Source organism: Trachurus trachurus, assembly GCF_905171665.1.
Source record: "Trachurus trachurus genome assembly, chromosome: 15".
NCBI lineage: Eukaryota > Metazoa > Chordata > Actinopteri > Carangiformes > Carangidae > Trachurus > Trachurus trachurus.
Genome location: NC_139906.1, coordinates 13,869,008 through 13,889,662, shown reverse-complemented (window position 1 = coordinate 13,889,662; position 20,655 = coordinate 13,869,008). Strand labels below are relative to the sequence as shown.

At 38.7% G+C, this 20,655-nt stretch overlaps 1 protein-coding gene across 1 annotated transcript in view; it reads right to left on the bottom strand.

Moving 5' to 3' along the window:
* Positions 1 to 20,655, bottom strand: part of LOC310998401 (VPS10 domain-containing receptor SorCS1-like) — a gene marked incomplete at both ends in the record, with an annotated part of 46,533 nt that overhangs the window by 21,330 nt on the left and 4,548 nt on the right. The window contains 5 exons of the mRNA XM_083988434.1: positions 175 to 239; positions 5,154 to 5,227; positions 6,615 to 6,773; positions 7,021 to 7,120; positions 8,583 to 8,650. Coding sequence (XP_083844560.1) covers positions 175 to 239; positions 5,154 to 5,227; positions 6,615 to 6,773; positions 7,021 to 7,120; positions 8,583 to 8,650 — 466 coding nt within the window. The remainder of the gene's footprint in view (positions 1 to 174; positions 240 to 5,153; positions 5,228 to 6,614; positions 6,774 to 7,020; positions 7,121 to 8,582; positions 8,651 to 20,655) is intronic.

Here is a 20,655-nt window from a genome sequence, read left to right as displayed (position 1 = left end):
CTCACCTGGGTTTTTGAAACTGAGATTTAGGAATTACAAACAAATGTCAGCAAACATCATGACTAACAGCAGGCATTAAGTCTCATTTCAATAGGGAAAAGAGGAAAGAGGAAAAACACACAAACACAGCGGATGGATGTGACTTAACTCGTAATATGTCATATTATTACTCACGTCCATCAGAGACGCTGATCTCCAGATGAATCATCCCCTGCTCTTTATCTAAACCCAGTCTGGACCTGTAACATCATGAGATGCATCTATTAAACATGAGCATAGATTTCTACTTACAGACATGTGCCTATTAATAGTGACATCGTGTACATTATTAACAACATCCTTTACCTACAGGGCTTGCAACTCTTTAAAATGATGCAATGTCTTGTTTGTTTCTCCTCATCGCAGTTTATGGCTTGATCAAAACATGAGCTGTACTTGTAAGCGTGAGTTATTCACAGAAAGACTGACTTTTCTTTCTCACATTCAGTTTTTTTTGCATTCTCTGTTGTATTATTACAATATGAATTGATGTATTTTATACTTATGAAGGACTTTAAAAACCCTTCCACTTCAAAGGAATTGCGACATCAGCTGTTCGCGGGTTCAGAGCCTAATTATAACCTAAGTGTTTATGAAGTGAAAGATTTGGGTGTCACTAAATGCACCACACAAACTCCTTTTTACTTCATCGGTAACCAAATGTGTCACCCAGTAACTACTTTGTGTAACTGATGTGTTACAAACTGACAAAATGACAAAACTAATGACAGGAGAGTAAAATATTTCTCAACACCTCTGACACTGCAGCAAAAAAGCTTTTCAAAAATCATAAAAACAGAGAAGATTTTGAATTAGACTTCACAAAAATAAGAGAGTTCCACAAATTACTAAATAGTATTATAAAACTGTGACTCATTTAATAGCCTCAGATTAACATAAAACCAGAATGTCTGCATAAACTGCATGGATACTACTACATGTAGCTATGAAACACATATCTACATTCATGCATTTGAAAGGAAACCATAAAAACATATAGGATAAGATTAAACATGGATAAAAAAAAATTGGCTGTTATGCTCCTTAAGTTTTACAAACTTTAATCACCTAATACAATAATGCCTTGAAAAAGGGAAAACTTATAAAAAAGGCAGAGAAATTACCCTCTCATATTTAATCTAGGAACTTTTGGTTTTGACCCCCAAGCTAGGAGCCACTCATTATGTCGTATATAAAAGTGCCGTATAGACTTGAGCATTTGTTTCGTAATTTTAACTTTTCTTTTATTTGTTTCAGAATCAGGTGGCTTAATGAGGCACTGATGCAAAAGTTTTACCAACTATATGCTGCGGCCCCAAGGTTTATTTTGATAAAGTGATGCTGCGTGAATATTTATAACCTAAACAAAAGGAAATTGAGGAAATTGTTCACAGCTGACAGAAATCATTTATTTTTCTGTTGATATTTGTGAATTACATAAAGGTCGGATTTTCATTTTGAGTTGGTAAGAGATGCAGCTGGGACCTCTGTAGTTGTCTCTGCAGCAGTAACACAACAGCCATATCTGGCCCGATGGACATTTGACCTGCACTGCTCTTAATGGGTAAGGTGTGCTTCGCCGTTTCACGTTTAATAGAGATTCTTCATAATCCTTGTTATGTGCAGAGCGACAGGAGTGACCACTTGTTATATTAATAGCAGCTGTTGTGACACAAGATGGGTTTCTTCTCATTTTCCATACCGTGTCTGAACTATAATATAAAAAGCCCCCGTCCTGCTTCCCTCAGCACTCTGTAATTGCCTCAAAGCTCCATCTCTTTTAATGGACTTTCTGTCAAACACTTCATCCAATTCTATCAGTGAGCAGCAGGCCTTGCTCTTAAATAAACCCCTGCAATGTTACACTGTGTTCCCCCATAACTAACACATACCACTACGACTGCCTGGCGAGGGGGCCTGTTAACATGTTTTTGTAAATCTTGTTTGTCAGATATTTTTTTCTTTCCAGATAGGATGAGCAATGCAGAAAAGGATGAAAGTAATTCTTTCATAGTGAATCTCTCATCGTGTGTGGATGTTTTGGTGGATTTATTTCCTGGAGGACAAAAGGAAGTACATATCTGAACATGAAAAATAGGGCTTTTGATTGATCATCTTCTAGCACCCAATTTCTAGATGTTGTGAAAGAAATCTCAGAACATCACTAGTCTTACTTGGCGTGTGGACTGTAAATATGACTATACAATTATGATATACTGTATTTTAGCATTGAAAATACAGTAAATGTACTGTACTTGCAGACAGCCGTTCACCAGAAAGATCTTTAACTGGGATATTTTGCATGGATATCTCTGGGTTAGTGAGGTCAAATTAATGTTTTTAATTAATATGATTATTTTAAACAGGTTGCAGAATCAATATGGTGCATGATGCTTTCCATAAATTATTCCTAAGAAGAAAAGCTAGGAACAAAACTACAGTACAACAACCTACATTAAAGCAACAGTGCAAAGCCTAATGTGACGCACAGTCATAGATCTTTATGTGCACAGTCGAGCTCAGGTACACTACCATTAGCTACAGAGACCAAACAGAAAAGGTTTTGTTATGCGGCTTTGGTGAGATTGAGAACAAGGTACATTTTGTGCTTTATCGCTCATTACACAATGATTTAAGGGCTCTGATTTTGTGTATTTCTGATGAGGTCTGTGGGGTGAGTGACTATGAAAACCTTGAGATTTTTGTACCATATTTCATCAGCAGCGCTTCAGACAGCAGTTCTTTATTTGCAATATGTGATATTATATTTTATGCCCTTATCTAACGAATGTTTCACCGCTGCGTTCTGTGCTTTTGATATCTTATGGGTCCATGTGGGCAGAAACTTGCATGTGCACCAATACACAATAAACAATATACCTAATAAGCACACACCAATAGAGACTCTCTAATAGTCGTTAGTGTGGATTTATTTCATGCACACTTGCACACTTGGTTTATTTTTATTTTTTTAATGCAGATGCTGCAATCTTGAACTGTACCGTTAACCCTTTGTGTACCACAGCTGTTTGACTGAATAAATGAGCAAAGATTAATTAGCGCCGCTGGAGAATGATTACACGTCAACCTCCACAAGAAATGAGTGTCATACATCCACATTCCTTTGAGGATAAAAATATCTGCCTCATTAGACAAGAGATAGTCTTTGTGCTTTGTTTGGTTTAATATCTACTTAGTCATCACCTCTTCCCTCAAGTGACTTTTATTCACACAAATTACAAATATTTTTATATTTCCCAGACCAAGGCAAAAACACTTGGGGTCACTCCAACCTCCTTCATTAATCCATGGCTCTGTTTTTTATTCTGTAGATAAGAGGGTGAAAAGGATTTTGCAGCCAACAACTATAAAACCATTATAAATTAAGGATTTATCCTGGGCCATAATCCCTGTACCAGCACCCAACCGCTAATAACACTAAAATGCTCCGAGGAGACATCCAGAAGAAATGAGAATGGATAATGTTTGGATATGATTCGATTTGTGACACACTATCCCAACAATATTTCATAAGCAGGCTGCATTCAACACATCTAATAATACTCTGCATGTGTAAACTAGAGGCTTAGTGCATTACTTAAAAAGAACCAACAAAAGGAATCATAAATTATTTATCAATGCGAACTGTGCCTGGTTTGGAATTCAGTAATAATAGCAATGGAAGTAAAGGGGGGAGAAGTGTTAATACCTTTATATAGTTTTTACCTTTACTATCAGCAGTGGTGGGAAATAACTAAGGACATTTACTTAGTTAAACAATGATAACAGCAAAAAGCAATTTTCTATACAAGATATAGTGGGGTAAGGGCAAAGAAAACACTACCCCTCTGTTTGTGTCTCTGTTCTTTGTTTTAGTGCAAGGATGAGTAGATAGATAGATAGATAGATAGATAGATAGATAGATAGATAGATAGATAGATAGATAGATAGATAGATAGATAGATAGATAGATAGATAGATAGATAGATAGATAGATAGATAGATAGATAGATAGATAGATAGATAGATAGATAGATGACTTATCTACCTACCTACCTACCTACCTACCTACCTACCTACCTACCTACCTACCTACCTACCTATCTACCTATCTATCTATCTATCTATCTATCTATCTATCTATCTATCTATCTATCTATCTATCTATCTATCTATCTGAGTAGGGTTACTCCTCAGGGAAGTGACTTGTTATTGTCAGATGACCGAGCCCGGGGAAGTTAGCATGCTAACTTCAGTAGAAGCGACAGAAAGAGAAACACCAATTATAAAATCCCATAGACTGCAATAAACAATTTGTTAGACCATTATCATTAAGGTCTGGCACCGAAACATTGCAAATTAATTGTTTGTCTTCCTGCTCCTACGCACCTGCCTCACTAAACAGATGTGTGTGTGTGGATCTGCTTAGAAATAGAGAAACAACAAAAGGATTTCTTTTCGCTGCTGGAGACAAACATCTTGGTGAGAAAAGGAATGAAGTTTGATGCTGAACTTGTAGCATCTCCTAAACTAAGAAGTAAACAGATGCTAACATTGCCTAAAACTAACTTATAGTTTTAATAAATGCAGGATTTTTACATTGTTGCATTGGTACTTTCATTTAAGTAGAGAATCAGAATATTTCATCCACCACTGACTGTAATAACAAAAGCAACCATTTTATTAATTTCATTTTTTCACAGCACTCCTGAGAATGCATGCCAGACTTTGCATACCAGACTTGTTAACAGGTTCAAATCTGACTCAATAATTCATGCTGTTGCTGGAAATGAGATGAAATTATTATTAATATTAACATTAATATTGATGCAGTATGAGTCAGAACCCTGGTCACTGTTTATGCGCATTTCAATTACATCAGCATATAGAATCTGGGAAAACCTTTCCAGCCAAAAATCAACTAAACATATTTTAGAGCACATGAAACCAGTGAAATACAGTGAACATATCCCCCCCTAAACAGAATACTAAAAGTGTACACAATTTAAGGTATTGTGTAATTATATTCTGTATACTGTCAATTATTCATAGTGCAGAATTTCACTCCTAGAAAGACAAACACTCAAACAGAAATGATTGACTTAGGACCTCACCAGTAGAATCTGTTGGGGACGACGCCATCGTGCACAAGCTGCCATCTCCTCCCAAACTCAACAGAGACGTAGAGCTGAAAATGAGAGGAATGCATTGACTGAATGAGTTACAGTGAAAAGAATCATTTTCAAAGTAAGAATATCCAAGAGAATACTGTATAATTGAGCAGCTGTCATCAAAGTTGGAGATTTTATCGCATCAATACAGTATGTTGATGCTTGTTTGAATATTCCACCAGTGAGCATATACTTTAATTGAAAATGCATCAGTGATTAGGAAAAAAACATCAGCTCCCATAAAAATACAGTGGTGCTCTGAAACCAGGGTTTTAAAATAAACTAGAAAATAGCAAATATCATTAGGTCCCACAAATACGCATTTGTGACTCTTCACAGTGAATCAACTGGTTTTATAAAACCACCCATTTAACTGTCACCGTATCAAACCAGCATCCAAAAGACCTGTCATATGTTGCAACAATGATCAAGCAGTGAGCATCTTAAGCGCAGAGCTTAACAATGTTAAGCAACATTGTTTTGACTTATCTTAGCGCTTACAACTTTTAAGACATGACAGACGATCAATAAATGTAAAATGAAACCAGGCTTGGATTTATTTTATTCAAGCAGGCAGTTATAAAAGAAAAGGAAAAAACCTGATGTAATTTAGCTGTTAGCTTGGTGAATTTAGCAAAGACATACCAAAAGAGTGACCTGCAGGCAAACTTTTGTGGAGCGTCTTTATTTTGACCTGTCGATGGCTCTCAGCTAAGCTTTCATCTTACTCCCTGCGCCATTTATTTCACTTCTCAGACCTTGACTTTTCTTCTCTCTGAAAATCAAGTCTTCCAATAGCAGGCTGTGTGGAGGCCAAGTTTGATATCTGAGGTGTTGAGTGAAGCAGACAGCAGGGTTCTCACAAAGAGTAATGAAGGGTGTGTGGGTTTATGCTTGCCATTGTGTGTGTGTGTGTGTGTGTGTGTGTGAGAACTTGGGAATTGTGTGGGCGTGTCTCCCTTGTTAACCTTCCCCTGTGCTGTCTAGGACGCATCCATTCAAAGTTAGGCTATACGCAGCCAGACCTTATGACTTGTTTAGGGGAGCACGTGATCAGTTGTCTCTGTTCGGCATCTGCAGCCTTGACTTAAGTGGTAGATGTCTCTGCTCACGAAGACCATGTTCTTTACAGCTAGTAGCTATTATCGAAATGAATGTTTTTGTCCATGACAGCAACCTATGGTTTGTATCATTTGATAGAGATATTACTTACGTTCTGAACCAATAGGCTTGTGATATATAATCTAGCAGAACAAGGTGGCAGGGTTCCTATACTGAGCTAAGAAAAGCCGCAAGTAAAGCAGACACAACAACCCTTATTTCCATCCAGAGATTTTGTTTTTCCTGTCACATATTCAGTTTTTTATTCCAGCTTTTTCATGCCACCTGACAGCTACACGCTACCTTTTGGTCGTGGCTGTAAGCCAAAATCCAGTCCTCCTGTTCGGGGTGAAAAAGCAGGCTGAGGATATCAAAGGCTAAGCTGTGTTTCTGATAGGACGCCCCCTCGTCAAGGCTAATGAGCAGGCTGCTCTCCACCTCCGGGTCGGTCAGCAACATGATCTGAGACGAGACGAGAAAGGAGACGGGGGGGAGAGTTAGCAGCCCACCCCGACAGGATCCATTCCACAGGGCTTAAGAGTGGCTGTGCAACGTACTTCTTTTAACACACACACACACACACATGGTGGAGACTCCTACAGGGCTGCTGTGTAGCAAAATTGATTATAACTCTGCGACATAGTGATAGCAATTGAATGATTCAATTAACACAGGCAGGACTTTTTATAACGTGCACGTGGGAACTTACCTTCCTTTTGTTGTTGGGACTTACGTACAGGTAGCTCAGTATGGTTTTCAGACCCACTTTCTCATTAAGTTTCTCATACGTGGTCCCATAATCTGTTGACCTAGAAATTCAATCATAGCATAAAGGAAATAGGTTGCGGTGGAAAGTAAAGGAGAACCGAACAACACCTAGTCGTTATGATGCTGATGGTATCATTAAGCATATCAGGCAAGCAGAAAATTGCAACAGCAGTAGTCATGAGGCAATTTGCTAGATGGATGGAGATTTTTTTAATTATCAAAATAAACAAGAATATCCTGTGTGGTATGCATGGCGAGAGGATGAGCTATTATTAATATTATTATTATTATTATTATCATCGTTATTATTGTTGTTGATGCTTTGGGGTAAAAACGTAATTCAAAGGTTTATGATTTCCATGTCTTCTAAGTCAGGTGGAGGATTGGAGGACTTATTTGCCTGTCGGGTAAAAAAACTTGAACAGTAGAGTTTTTCGAAACCAGAGATATACTTGAAAATATTGATTGTCCTGCAGAAAATGGCTTTCTTTTGCTGAGTTCATTTTGGAGGTCATTCACTGTCACCAAAATAGATATTGGTCTCAGTTGCTTGGTGACATTTCAGAAACAAGTACTGTAACCATGAAATGTTTTACACTGCAATATAAAACGTCCTGTATTTTTTCTATTTTTATGGGCATGTTTATTGGGAGATACGTCATCATTATATTTTATTTAAACTGCAAATATTGATGACATTGGCTTGACTTCCTCGATGTCTGGAACCTCACAGAACCCAATGCTGTGTATGCAAAGAACAATATTATGTAACTTTCTTTCCTTGAAATATCTTTTCTTTTATTATGACCTTATAAAAAATCAATACATGGACGAATATTGAAGTTGTAACTCCTCCATTTGCCACAAACTAGGCTTGCAAAATGATGAAGGTGACAACATTAAAGCATTGTTATTGTTATTGCACCAAATAAGGACATATTTCATGTTTTAGATCTTATACACACAGTTGTAAGTTTATTAGGAGCGCCTATGTATAAGACATCATAAATCTTCATTCATGAAGGTCATAATGTTCAGTTTTTGTTGAAACTTTTGGAGCCTCCAATTTATGCTGCTAGTTGCACTGCATTGGATTATACAAAGACAAATGTTTGTTATTGAGCCTACCCTCAGTGATTTGATATATGGCTTGATATGATTTGATATACATATGTATGCGTTTATATATCAAATAATAAGTAGATGTAGAGAGCGAGCTGTGTAGTGTGTGCGCTTTTGTGACTATTGTGTGGTTATGCACCAACAACAGAACGACAAATAAGCTCTGAGGAAAGAGACAAATAAAACTTTTCAGAGTTCACATAATTAGGAAGTGTCGTCACGCTGACAAAACAATATTAAAATGATTTTGAGCTATTAATGAGGATTCTTCAGAAGCACAAAATACAGTCAGCTTTGGGGTTAAATCATTACAAAACAAATGTTTTGCTGCAGCCTCTCTGTAAATGTAGATGTAAGGTAACAACAGACAGGAGATCTTACCTCCATAAAGAACTCTCCGTTACTCTGCCAGAGTTGAAGTCGTAGTATTTCGTCAACATGAGGATCACCTACAAAAACAGATCAAACAGATTACTACCTTCGCAGGATTGTATCATCAGATAAAAAAATAAAATAAATAAAGTGTCACATACAACAAAAGAGCCGAGCTGTCTGTGCACTTCTTTTAAACTTTCTGACAGGCTTTATTAAAAATCCAAACAAAACTCTGATGTGTGTCAACCCACTGGCCTTCTTGTTGTAAAGCTAAAACTTGTGCATACTCTAATAGCATATGTATGCCATAATGGGTTTTAAGGCTCGGCAGACGCCCAACAAATGCCACCACAGGTGAACTATGAGTAAAAGAATAAATCAGTCAACAAGCTAATTTATTTGAGGTTCAGAGATATAGAGCTCATAAATATCATGGGCATCCTTTTTTGAGGAGGATAATAAAAAGTGTTGCAGTTGTACTGTGTGGTTTACATCGCAGGCCTTTACTCAATATGAATGAGAAGATGTCCTGTAAATTACCCCAGATATAAATGAATGGCTTACTGGGGTGTGGTCATTTCTATTTGTCTTTGTTTAGTCTGAAGAGAATCTCTAAATCAAAGCCTGTGTGTTTTGTATATGCATATAGCCTACTCAGGCATAAAGTCATGTTTATATGCATATAGTCTTTCTACAGTAATATATTGATGATTATAACAACTTAAGTCAAAAAGAGTGTATTTTTCCTACAGATTATTGGCTTTAGGAGAAATAGTTTCAACAGTCCTTGACACAAAAACAGTTGTTCATGTTGTGCCCTTCAACCTTAACACAAATTAATCCCTCCAGCAACGGCCTGCCTGCACTCGGCAAACATAAAACCTGCAGATCATACAGCTCTCTAGGGAAACTTCTCTGGGCATCTTCTTCAGTTTTTCATAGCTAGTATCTTCTAATTATCAAGGGTTATGAGTGTTCGGGGTGACATTCGCTGTGACAAGTAAGAATTCCATCATGTAAACAAGAATTTTTTGCTTCTTTGTTGAAAAATCCAGCTCACAGTCTTTGCAGAAATTCCAACCAGCAGCCGTTTTCTAAGCTCTCGCTCAAATCAAACAAGTCCGTCCTCCGCATGTCTGCTAGATAAAAAGTCTGCCTGCCCCCTCTCAACCCTAATTGCTTCAGTGAAGCTGAACTGTGACAGTAACATACAGTATGCATGCCGCATTCACACTTCCAGGTCACTTCCATACAATCAACTCCATCATTAAAGCTGCACAAACTGTTTCAAAAACATTACATTCTTTTCAAGCAAACTGCCAGCCGATATATTTCACTGCTGCAATGCCATGATACACAACAACACTCTGATTCGTGAACACAAAACATCAGTCTTTAAGCGCTGCATCCCAAACATAACCCTTATACCCCATCTCTCTATCTGATTCTTGTCTGCGATGTGATTAATTCCTGCATGAGTGAACAGAATCACCAAACCCAATGAGGCTGAAGATAAAGAGTCCTTTCAATCTCTTATTCTTTTCTTAAAAATGATCAATAATACGAACAGCTGCTTACCAATTCTCTGAGGATCCACTAATCAATTAATCACCAAATTATTAACGTCAACTGCTCACAATTATATTCATTGTCCTCAGGGGTGCTGTCATCATCATTAATTTCCTTGTGTTTTCTGTTATACAGCATATGTCTTTACCTGCAGTGAATGTATATCCATTTATATACCACAACCATTAAATTATGTACAACACTGTAAAACCAAAAGTCTCCAAAGAAACTCTTGCCGTTAATAATGCAATTTAAACTTTATAGTTTTGGTTTCTTTCCTAATTATGTGCCCTCTTTTGAATAAGCTGACTAAGAAAACTCTGACTCCTCTATTACTTTGTGCTGAATGTATGAAACCTTTAATATGAGGGCTAGTTCAGAGATAATCCACAGAGCTTGTTATAGCTCTGTGGTACCCACTGTCCAGACTGGGTTGCAGAGATTTATGGGTTTCCAATAAAATAGCCTTTATACCTTCCAAAAGTCATACCCTCATGGACACTGTCATACACAATAAAACAACCTGCAGCAGTCTGAAAATTAGGGCAAATTATGCCCCAACCCTCCCTACTCCCCCTCCTCTGTATGGCAATTAACTTTATGCATTTACTTGGGAAGGATCCAAGATTGTAGTCAGATATAATTTGCATCCACCTTCTTGCTGGCTGGAAACATTTCCTGCGTTGTGAGAGATGTTGAAGGTGAAGCTCCATGGCTGCAGTTAACACATTGGTTCAGTGATACAAAATTCACTTTGTAGATGTTTCTGTGTGAAACAGGTGTTTGAAGTTCAGGATGTCACAAAAGCCATTAAACTGCTATTTGAAATCATCGGACAAAGGCTCTTCTTTAAACCATTCACAGGGTAATGGCATGACTTAAATAATAATGCCATATGTATTAGCATATTTTTTCCTTTGAATTTCAACAAGGGTGTCACGACTGATTTCTGCTATGGTGTAGCACATGGCCCATTAGACTGCAGTAGAGCCAACATATCTCCAAACTGGATTACTTGACATCCAAGAGCAAGCAAATTGATTTTTCAACCTGTAATCCTTTGTAAACCCTACACCTTGGAGGTAAATGGACTGGGATGAATTTGATCATTATGTAAGAATGAACGGAGGCTTAATGGTGACTTAAAGGGCTTAAGGTGAAGAGATTACTGGTGTGAAATGAAAGGGGTGTATGAAGAGGAGAAGAGGTGGGATAGAGGTATCAAAAAAGCCAGAAGAGGGTGGGTCAGTGGGGGCGGGGGGTTCTGTTATTGAAGGATGAACGAATGAAGGAGCGACAGAGTATGCATTACAATTCATTCCCACTCTCACTAACCGGTTGATCCAGCCTTATCAGCTGTTGGAATTAAGTTGCCTCATCAATAAAACTGTCATCACTTTTGGCCACAGCAATTAAACAGATGGATGACTCCATAAAGGCAATTGTTACAGGAGTTACTGACCAGAATATTAATATTAGAGACAAATATGACGTATAAAAAATAAAAAAAAAACCAACCATATATATAAAATGCCCAGCATGTGTTGGGTTAATCTGCTGTAAATCGGTCCTAACCCTTTCAACCATTTGAAACCACAAGGCTACAGAGAAACAGAGCTCATTTATCCAAACTTGTTTTCCTTCACATCTGTATTAATTGAATCTTCAGCCAACTGGAAGCAGCTGTAAACAACACCAACGTATTGTGATTTTATATAATATGATAAATGTGTTGACAAACTACTTCTAATTTACACACCCAGCAGACATGGAGCAACATTATCATTAACTTGGAGTTATGTTTGTGCCCACCTGACGGCTGTAAGACTGTAGAGCTCTGCGCTCTCTGGTCAACACGTTTCACAAACAGGCAGCTCCATGACCCAATGTTCATATGAGAAAAAATGACTATAGTAGTTTAAAATATGAAGTACTGAGTTTCACATTTTGTAGGGCTTGTGTGAGGGTGATGTTCGAGTTAGCGATGACTTGTGACAATGTCACAGCTAAGACAAACGAGTTGGGAGGAGAAGGGTGAGAACACCTGTCTGCATGATATTAACACCAAGCAAGTGTTAACAGTGTGGCACCGAACGCCTCTCAAGAAAAAAAAGAAAAAAAAAGACACACACACACACACACACACACAGTGTAGAAAGCAAAATCATAGACCCGAGGGGCTGGTGTGGTATAAAGTATGAAACTCCACTCGATAAAACCAGCTCACATTAAACAGCATCATTTAACACTTGTAATAAAGAAAGAATTGTCTATTTCCATTACTTTGTTTACAGCAACACAAGCCTGCAGGAAAGCGCATCCTCGTATACTTCAATACCACCGCAGTGTGACACGTAATGTACAGAGGCTTTTGTCTGCCATATCAATTTATATCACTTCATTAACAAAGGCAACATTTCCTCGTGGACCAGATGTTGTGCTGAAGCTAGGTTGTTTGAAGTCAGAGTTGTTGGCTCTCCCATGGATAGCAGGTCACTGCAATCATAAATTATGAAGCAACTTCACAAAATCACTTTGCACAGAACAAACTATTGGTGTCCTGGTAAAACCCGATGTAGCTATACTGTACAGAATAGGAGCAGTGAACAGCTCTGAACAGGGGAACATGAACAAAACATATTCTGTCTTTGTGTTTAACATTGTTAAAATGACTCTACATGTAGCTCTTGAAGTAATAAAGTTCAGCTGTAGTGTGACTGATGGGAACACTATAGTACCCTTACAGATGGTAATAACATTGATCAGTGAACATCACACCAGCATCTTAAATCCGTGCAGTGAGCAGATACTCCATGTGACAGCTACGGCTCCCAAGCAGAACAGCAAGTGTCTGACTTTATTGGACTCCTCATGTTGAGACAACGACCTTGTGTGAAAGTAGCAGCTCGGTTGATAAGTCAACTGAAACGGCTTCCTTCTTCTCTGGGCTTTACACTCCCGCATCATTTGCTTCTTCACCATAAATGAAAGCTCGGGCAAGTTCAGCAGCTACGCTAGGCTACGGAGGCCTGCTGAGCTTGGAAGCTTCAGCAATGCACGGGCAGGGGGTCTGATCAATGCAGGCAAGATTAGACAGCAAGTGGGTAGGTTTTTCAACCCAACCAAAAAAGTTGTGCCCACTGTGCAAAGAAGTTTTATTTATTTTATATTTTTTGTCTGTTTTATTTCAAAACTTCTTTCACTCCTCACTCAGCACTTTGGAGGTGCTGAGTGAGGTGGTAAAAGATTGGTTGCATGTTGACAAACTAAAAGCTCCATGGACTTTTTAATAAACTACACTTACTTCATCTGACATCTATGAAGTAAAATCGCTGATAATGACAAATATGCCGGGGAAGGATTTCTCTCATCCATATGTCTTATTAGAGTCACCCACAGTGCTTGAAACCTACACTTTTGCCAAAATGCATAACTATAAATCCAAAAATGAAACTTCAGTAAGTGAGTGAAAGTTATGGTTTTGAATGAGAGGCTTTTCCTTGCAGCAGCCAGATGGTGTAACTCATATGAATGAGTAATGTGGGTGTCCAGTGTAAAATGAATAAAAAACGTTTCTGATTCATAGATGAAGCACTGATGCACTGACTAAATTACATTAACACACCGAGCAGTCGAGAACTTAAAAATACATTTCATAGATCGCTAACTTTCATGTTGGTTGTCGAGACATTATCTGATTAAAAAAAATGCCTGAAAGGGATTCTTTGCTCAACAACTGCTGCCACAGTTATTCTGAAGCTTTTGCAGCTGTTCATGAAACAAACAGTGAGGCACAGTGACAACAAGAAAAGCACACTATGAACTGCATAACACTAGTTTTATTAAAATGAACACAAAGGAGAGCAAACACAAAGACGTGTCTGGGACAAAAAAAGAAGAAAAAAGGAGGAAGATCTCATTATGCATTTTTCCAGGCAAATTAACTTTATCCTGGTCTAGTGTAAAATCTTTGGCTGATTTGTAGGGGATTTCTGCTCTATTAGACAACACTCGGTGGAGAAGAAAGGAAACCCAGGAGGGTAACGCAGCTTGTCAATAAAAAAACACACTGCAGGATTTCAAGGCATTAGAGAAGCTCACCACAGGAAGGCTTGGTGGCTTGGCAGAGCTGAACTCAGCCTGCCAGTAGTTTCTGTGCAGAGCTGCATGCTGAGCTCTAAAAACCAGCCCCTCTGTTTATCCATGCAATGTAAGCAATGCCACATTCACGAATATGTCAGGAGAAATAAATTCTTTGTCTTTAGTTTTCTGAGGCTGAATAGTGTTGATGGAATTCTTATCGTTATGTATTTCATGAATTTATTTATGTTTCTTTAGCCGGATGTGTGATGTTCACTCTGTGAAACAACGCCGCAGAAACACCACACCAACAACACACACGCATACATAGACATACATACACACACACACACACATACACCTCCAGAGCCTGTCCATCACAGCCGCAGAGGAGAGAGGGAAGCTGATGGAGGTCCATGCTGACAGCATCGGCCACGGGGTTGCCTGAGCATGTCAACATAGTTATATACAGGCTACTACATGCATCAGTGTCCAAAAACAGGGCTGTTTGTCATAGTGTGCTGAGGACGCAGTACCAAGGTGGGGGAGGTAGTCACGATAAAATGGTCAAATGCCGTTACAAATTATTCTGCGTTAAACTACTGATTGTATTAAATCTCTTGTCCACTCCCCCATCCCTAACCCCCCCAAGATAAAACATGGAGAGACAGAGCTGTGCAGCTTTAATAAGAGCTGAGATGGCTCTAACAGTCGATCAAAGTAGATATTGCTGTTGCAGGCAAGCTGCTATTTCTGGTGTCATTGTCCAAAATTGATATATTGGGACAAAAATAGGTTAGGAAAAAGACGTTTTATTTATTATGATGATTATATTGACACTAAAACAGTATGTTCTGTGTTTAGCAATGCAAAATCAACAAAGGTGTGAAATTTAAGCAATCATGGTCAATCTGTTAATTATTAAAAGACCAACCAAAGGGTGACCAATCAAAAAAACCAATCAACTGAAATCTTATATAAATATGTGCTATATCAAACTTGACTCTAGTGTATTTGTCTACATAATTTGTTAAATTATGAAACAACGTTATTAGGGTATTGATAATTATTGGTAAGCTGATAACTGAGCCTATAGGCCTAATTTTGGAATTCCTCTGGGTAGCCCGTAGGGCCTCTTACCGCCTTCTGACCTGTGCACATTTCTTTGCATTTTATTCATTGAAGTCACTGTTCAAAGGGGCTTCGGACCTTTTGAAAGCAAAAGTTCAATATTCTGGGAAATATGGAATATTTGCCATCTTGCCAAGTCTTAGATGAAAAGATCGATAATACTCTCAAGTCTCGCTTTTATCTTTGGCTTATTTTGTTTTCCATCATTCCCCCAAGTCTGCAAGTGCCCTCCAGATTTGCATGGTATGTGTATTTTTATTTAAATTCATTTTATCCTGAATTCAGTGATACCGTGTATTGAATAATATTTGGCTGGAGTGCTACAGCAGGGTCAGCCTTGTACATACAGATGTTGCTGACTGAGTGAGGGACAATCTTACACCACTGCAGTTTCCCCATTAGCCTCCTGTCACATTAACTAATTTTCAAAAAGCATGCATTAACAAATCTAGCCACTGTCCAGTTCTTAGCTACTTTGTGTAGAAGCTTTCCCTCCACAGGCACACCTCTCTGCGCCAGGCTTAGACATGGCCGCTGACTTTCACAAGCTTCTAACTTTCTCTCTTCTTCATCATTTAAAGAGTAAACAGCTAAAATCACAGCACAGCTTCTGACTTTAACTCATATCTATGTTGATTTTGTCTGACAACGTTTACTCAGGAACTTGGAAATGACTCGAAAGTGACTGCTGGTTAACATTGGCTACTTTTTAGTCTCAAATTTCATAATGTCCCATTGCCTGACAACAGAAAAGGGGAAAATATAAATGAGAACATCGGGGATTCGACTGTATTAAAATACTGTATATCTGAGCAGAGAAACAGATGAAGGGATGGAACTGGCTGACACTAGGCAGAATGCAAATAGCCTACCATGCAGTCCATCCATATTCTAGGTTTTGACCTAGTCTTGTTCATATATTTTTAAATAAGATGTATTATACATTAACATTGTTCTCCTCTCAGTAAGGCCAGCGTTCTACTCAAAATAATATGGGTGTGTTTCTTCACTGCTGTTGAATAGATTTGGCAGATGTGCTATGCTCACTGTGACTCAAGAACTTTTTGTTCAGTGGGATCTCTAGCGAAAAAAAAAAACCTGCATGTCACAAAGGGAGAAGACACAACTTTCAACTTCTTCAAAAGATTGCAGATTTATATCTCAAGCTCTGCTCTTATTATAGCTATTTTGCATACCCTTATATTGTTGTCATACCTATATTTTCGATACGATACTGAAGACACCGTTGAAATCTTTGTTTGCACACGAGTCACACTGAGGTTATTTTTATCCCTGGTGCTGCAAAGTAAAAATTCAGCCATATACCTTGACTGAATAATTTCAAAACTTGGTATGAAGTTAACTTTACATTGATTGTTTTGACTTAACAGTTTCTGACATCCATTAGGCTCTCTGCACAATGACTGAATGCAGAATGCACGTACAGTAATTTCAATTATCGTTCCAGTGCTTTGTGGCACTGAAGCGCTGACAGAGTCAAAATAAATTCTTGTAACTGACATCCTGAAATGAGCTAGATTCATCTTTTTCTCCATCCTGTAACATACCCCGTTCTGTTTCTGTTCAACTGATCATTTACCTCCGGTTGCCTCAGACGAATGACGTCGACAGTCAAAAACTTAAAAGTGTCATCTTTCATGGACTTTTTCCCCAAGCATGTGTAGCCATGGCACCGCAGCCTGCTTTCCACGGGACAGTGGAAATGAATAATTGAACAAAACTGGATTATTTCAGTATAATAGGATAGATGTTTGCATTGAAGGGATAGACAATGCACGGACAGTTTATTCATCTCACAGTACTTCAGCGATGATGGAGAACACTGAGGAAAATATTAAAGCAGAACCAGAGAATACAGTATTTTATGCACAGTTCAGTCAGTGAGTCATAAAAGCAACTATACAATTCAGATGAAACTACTGACAGCATACAGTACCTGGCCCTTCTCCAGTTTTCAGAGACAGATGAGAAAATCTACCAAGAGATCAATGAAGCCAAATAAGAGAAGCTACATGCCAGGCTATCAAGTACAAGGTCTGCGAAAAAGGGGAGGATCCTCCACTAGAAAATAGAGGAGCTAAAAGTACTACAAAACACGGACTTGAGTAACCATGAGCAGGAAATAAATATTCAATGGCTGTAAGATAGAGGAGACGTTTCAAGAATTGAGCTACAGCTTTTTGAAGGCAGAGAAAAATATATTTTCCCATGGGTAGAAGGCTCTTTACCAAAGATGGAAAAAGTCAACACAGGATCCAAATACAGAGGGTTTTTGTGAACCCTGGATGTGATCACTCAGTCAGCAAGTCGTCCAACCTGAACAACGGTTGTTTGTCCCTACACCGCTGAGACGATGCAGGGGGTTATGGAACGGTCATGGTTCAACCCTTTAAATAAAAAAGAAACAGCAGTCTCCTGTGTCAAAGCCCTGTGTTTTGCTGACTCATACATCCAAATCTAGTAATATGGTTTAACAAGCTACTATATCACCCGACGTCCTCCTTTCTACAGTCAGAGGACACCTAACAATGAAACATACCTACTACAACTACTTTAAGCTACTTGCACGGATTGCCATTGGGCTTAGATATAGAGAAAGATTGTGTGTCCCCTGTCACCTAGAAATGGAAAACTCAAAAGAAAAAGTCACAGGAACTGAATGTTAAGCAGTTTTTATGAGACAAAAACTCCAGGAAATTGTCCTAGAAGCTGTAAAGATCTTCATCAGCCTGGTCACAACCCGAAGCAAGTGGAAGAAAACTCTTCAAACTCAGATGACTTCATGCCTCTGAACACATCTAGGACCTGAGTGCCTTATTCTTCAGTAAAATATCTATCAGCTATGATATCTCTTAAATAATACAGTGTGCAGTCTGTGTACTATTTCTTCTGCGGAGAATTTTAAGCGATTAATATCATACGTGTGGCATTTAAAACAGATGAGTCGAGCGGAAACAAAACAGGACAGATGTGCTCAAGGTCATGGGGCACTGCAGCCTATCCCAGCATGCACTGGACAGGACAGTTTGACAGCCTCACAGGGCTAACACAGAATGACAAACACATTCACACCTACGGGCAATTCAGATTTTCTGATTCACCTTACTTGCATGTCTTTGGACTGTGAGGGGAATCTAGAGCACCTGAATAAAAACCCATTCAAGCGCAGGGGAATCATGCCAAAAGGGCCTATCACCCACTGAAAAGATAAAGTTCAAACTAATTAAAACACATAATTCATTGAAATTAATTCAAATGCAACCCATAGAGCCTATAATCCTAAATTATGGAAGAGCATTGAAATTGTTCTGGTGCCTGCTCTGTCTCACTGGAGTGACAGGCTAACATTAATGTATTGTCAAGCAGACGCTAGACAGATTGAGCTTAGTTTTAAATGACCCCACCCCTTACATCCCCACCCAAATAACTAATTAGAGCTATGTTTAATTTCTGAACAACCAACAGTCTGGCTGTAGGACAAATGGGTGAATAACTGGCATGTTCGAATTTTTGGTCAGCTGTCTTGCAGCTTGAGCAGTTCCACGGTCTGATTTCCCACATGGCTACTGTCAGAAGACTCATTATAGAATGCACTGAGCTTGTTTTAATATCCCTGGAATGGTATTTTACATGTTGTGGTTATTGTAATCTTGACCGAGAGGAGAATAGACCATCTGTGGCTCACTGTACAACAGGACATAATGAAGCTTTTTTTTCTTCTTTCTTTTTCTTTTTCTGGCTATATTGTTGAGGATGCACCCGTGTTGTCTGAAGAACTTCACTGGAGGTTCTGTGCTTACATTGAGAGCAATCACCCATGTCAGGTCTGATAAACTGGACAGTGTGAACAAAGAAGTGATACATCTGGCTGTGCAGAAAGGCTGATTGAAGTGTGTATCACTGAGTTCACACAACGTGCAAGAGTAATACAAATGTAAATTACTAAAAACATCATCAACATCACCTTTAAGATCCACCTTTTTTTTCTTCCTGTCATAAATGTTTCTTCTTTTTACCACTTTGACAGTTTGGTGGCGTGACCAGCAACAGTGCATTTAATGAACTCTGAGTACACTGGGAATTTAGTATCCAAACGGATTAATACAGATGGAACATTCCATTTTTTCCCAGACTTGTTCAAATCCTACTTTGAATTTCAAATGCAAAAATGACGAAGTGAACGCACACCCAAGGAAATCAAGTATGTACCGCTGCATATTTATACATATGACGCTTCATATCTCCAGCCATAAAACATGGTTTGCTTTTGGCTATCTGCTCATGAAGGCCCAGCAGCATATATGATTTACATCCTCTGCCACATGAGTTGAGTTATATTATTTATTTACAGGCTCCTTAGGATAACCCATGCAAGGCTGAAAGCAATACAGCCTCTCGATACCACTGTAAGCTTTCTTGCACATGTAGGCCTACTCATTTGTCACAAGTTCTTTCATTGTTATCAAATCCTTGACATGTGCCAATTAATTGCTTCAGCTAAATTGCGCACATCCAGCGTGAGGGCACTTGTTATTGAACTGTTTCTCGCCATAGACAATTACCACATGAATGAGTGCGCTAGCAGCACGTGGTCTGAGCACTCGTTTGCATCTCACTTGGTTTTCATGTTGATTGAAACGCTGAAATGACATCACAGCTTAGTTCTCACACTGTGTAATTGGACAAACGATAAAAGAACTGTAAGAATGAGACTTCAGCGGCAAATTAATGACTGACTGAAATCCGGCATTGGACAAGAAAACTAAACATCAACGTGAATCAATGACAAATTCAGACAAAGCGGTTCACGGTCTGTGTACCAATTGGCTGCTACACTGAGAGAGCCTAATAATATAAACCAATTATCAGTTGTTAGAATTTGCAACAAATGCATCACAGGACAGATTTCTTGATATCAGCACGATGATGCGATTTCATGTATGACAAAGTCAGCAAGTGTCTGAGGTGTGAGAAAACCGAAGCCCCCACATGTGTGAGCCACATGAACAATGAGGATGAAATATTACATGTACCACCAGCCCCTAAACCCTTTCTTTGTACTTGTATTGCCTGTATTAAGCCTCTCTCAGACCCTCTCATACTAAAGGAAGCAGATTACAATTGTTACGGCTAGACTGTCTGAACAAAGACGTTTAACTTGGAGAAGGGAAATTGACTAACTTTGAAACAGATTACCACTTAAAATAGATCTGTAAGAAAGTACACCAGCTGGAAAATCGGCGAGCTTCATTGGTGACCACCTGGCCTGCACCTACGC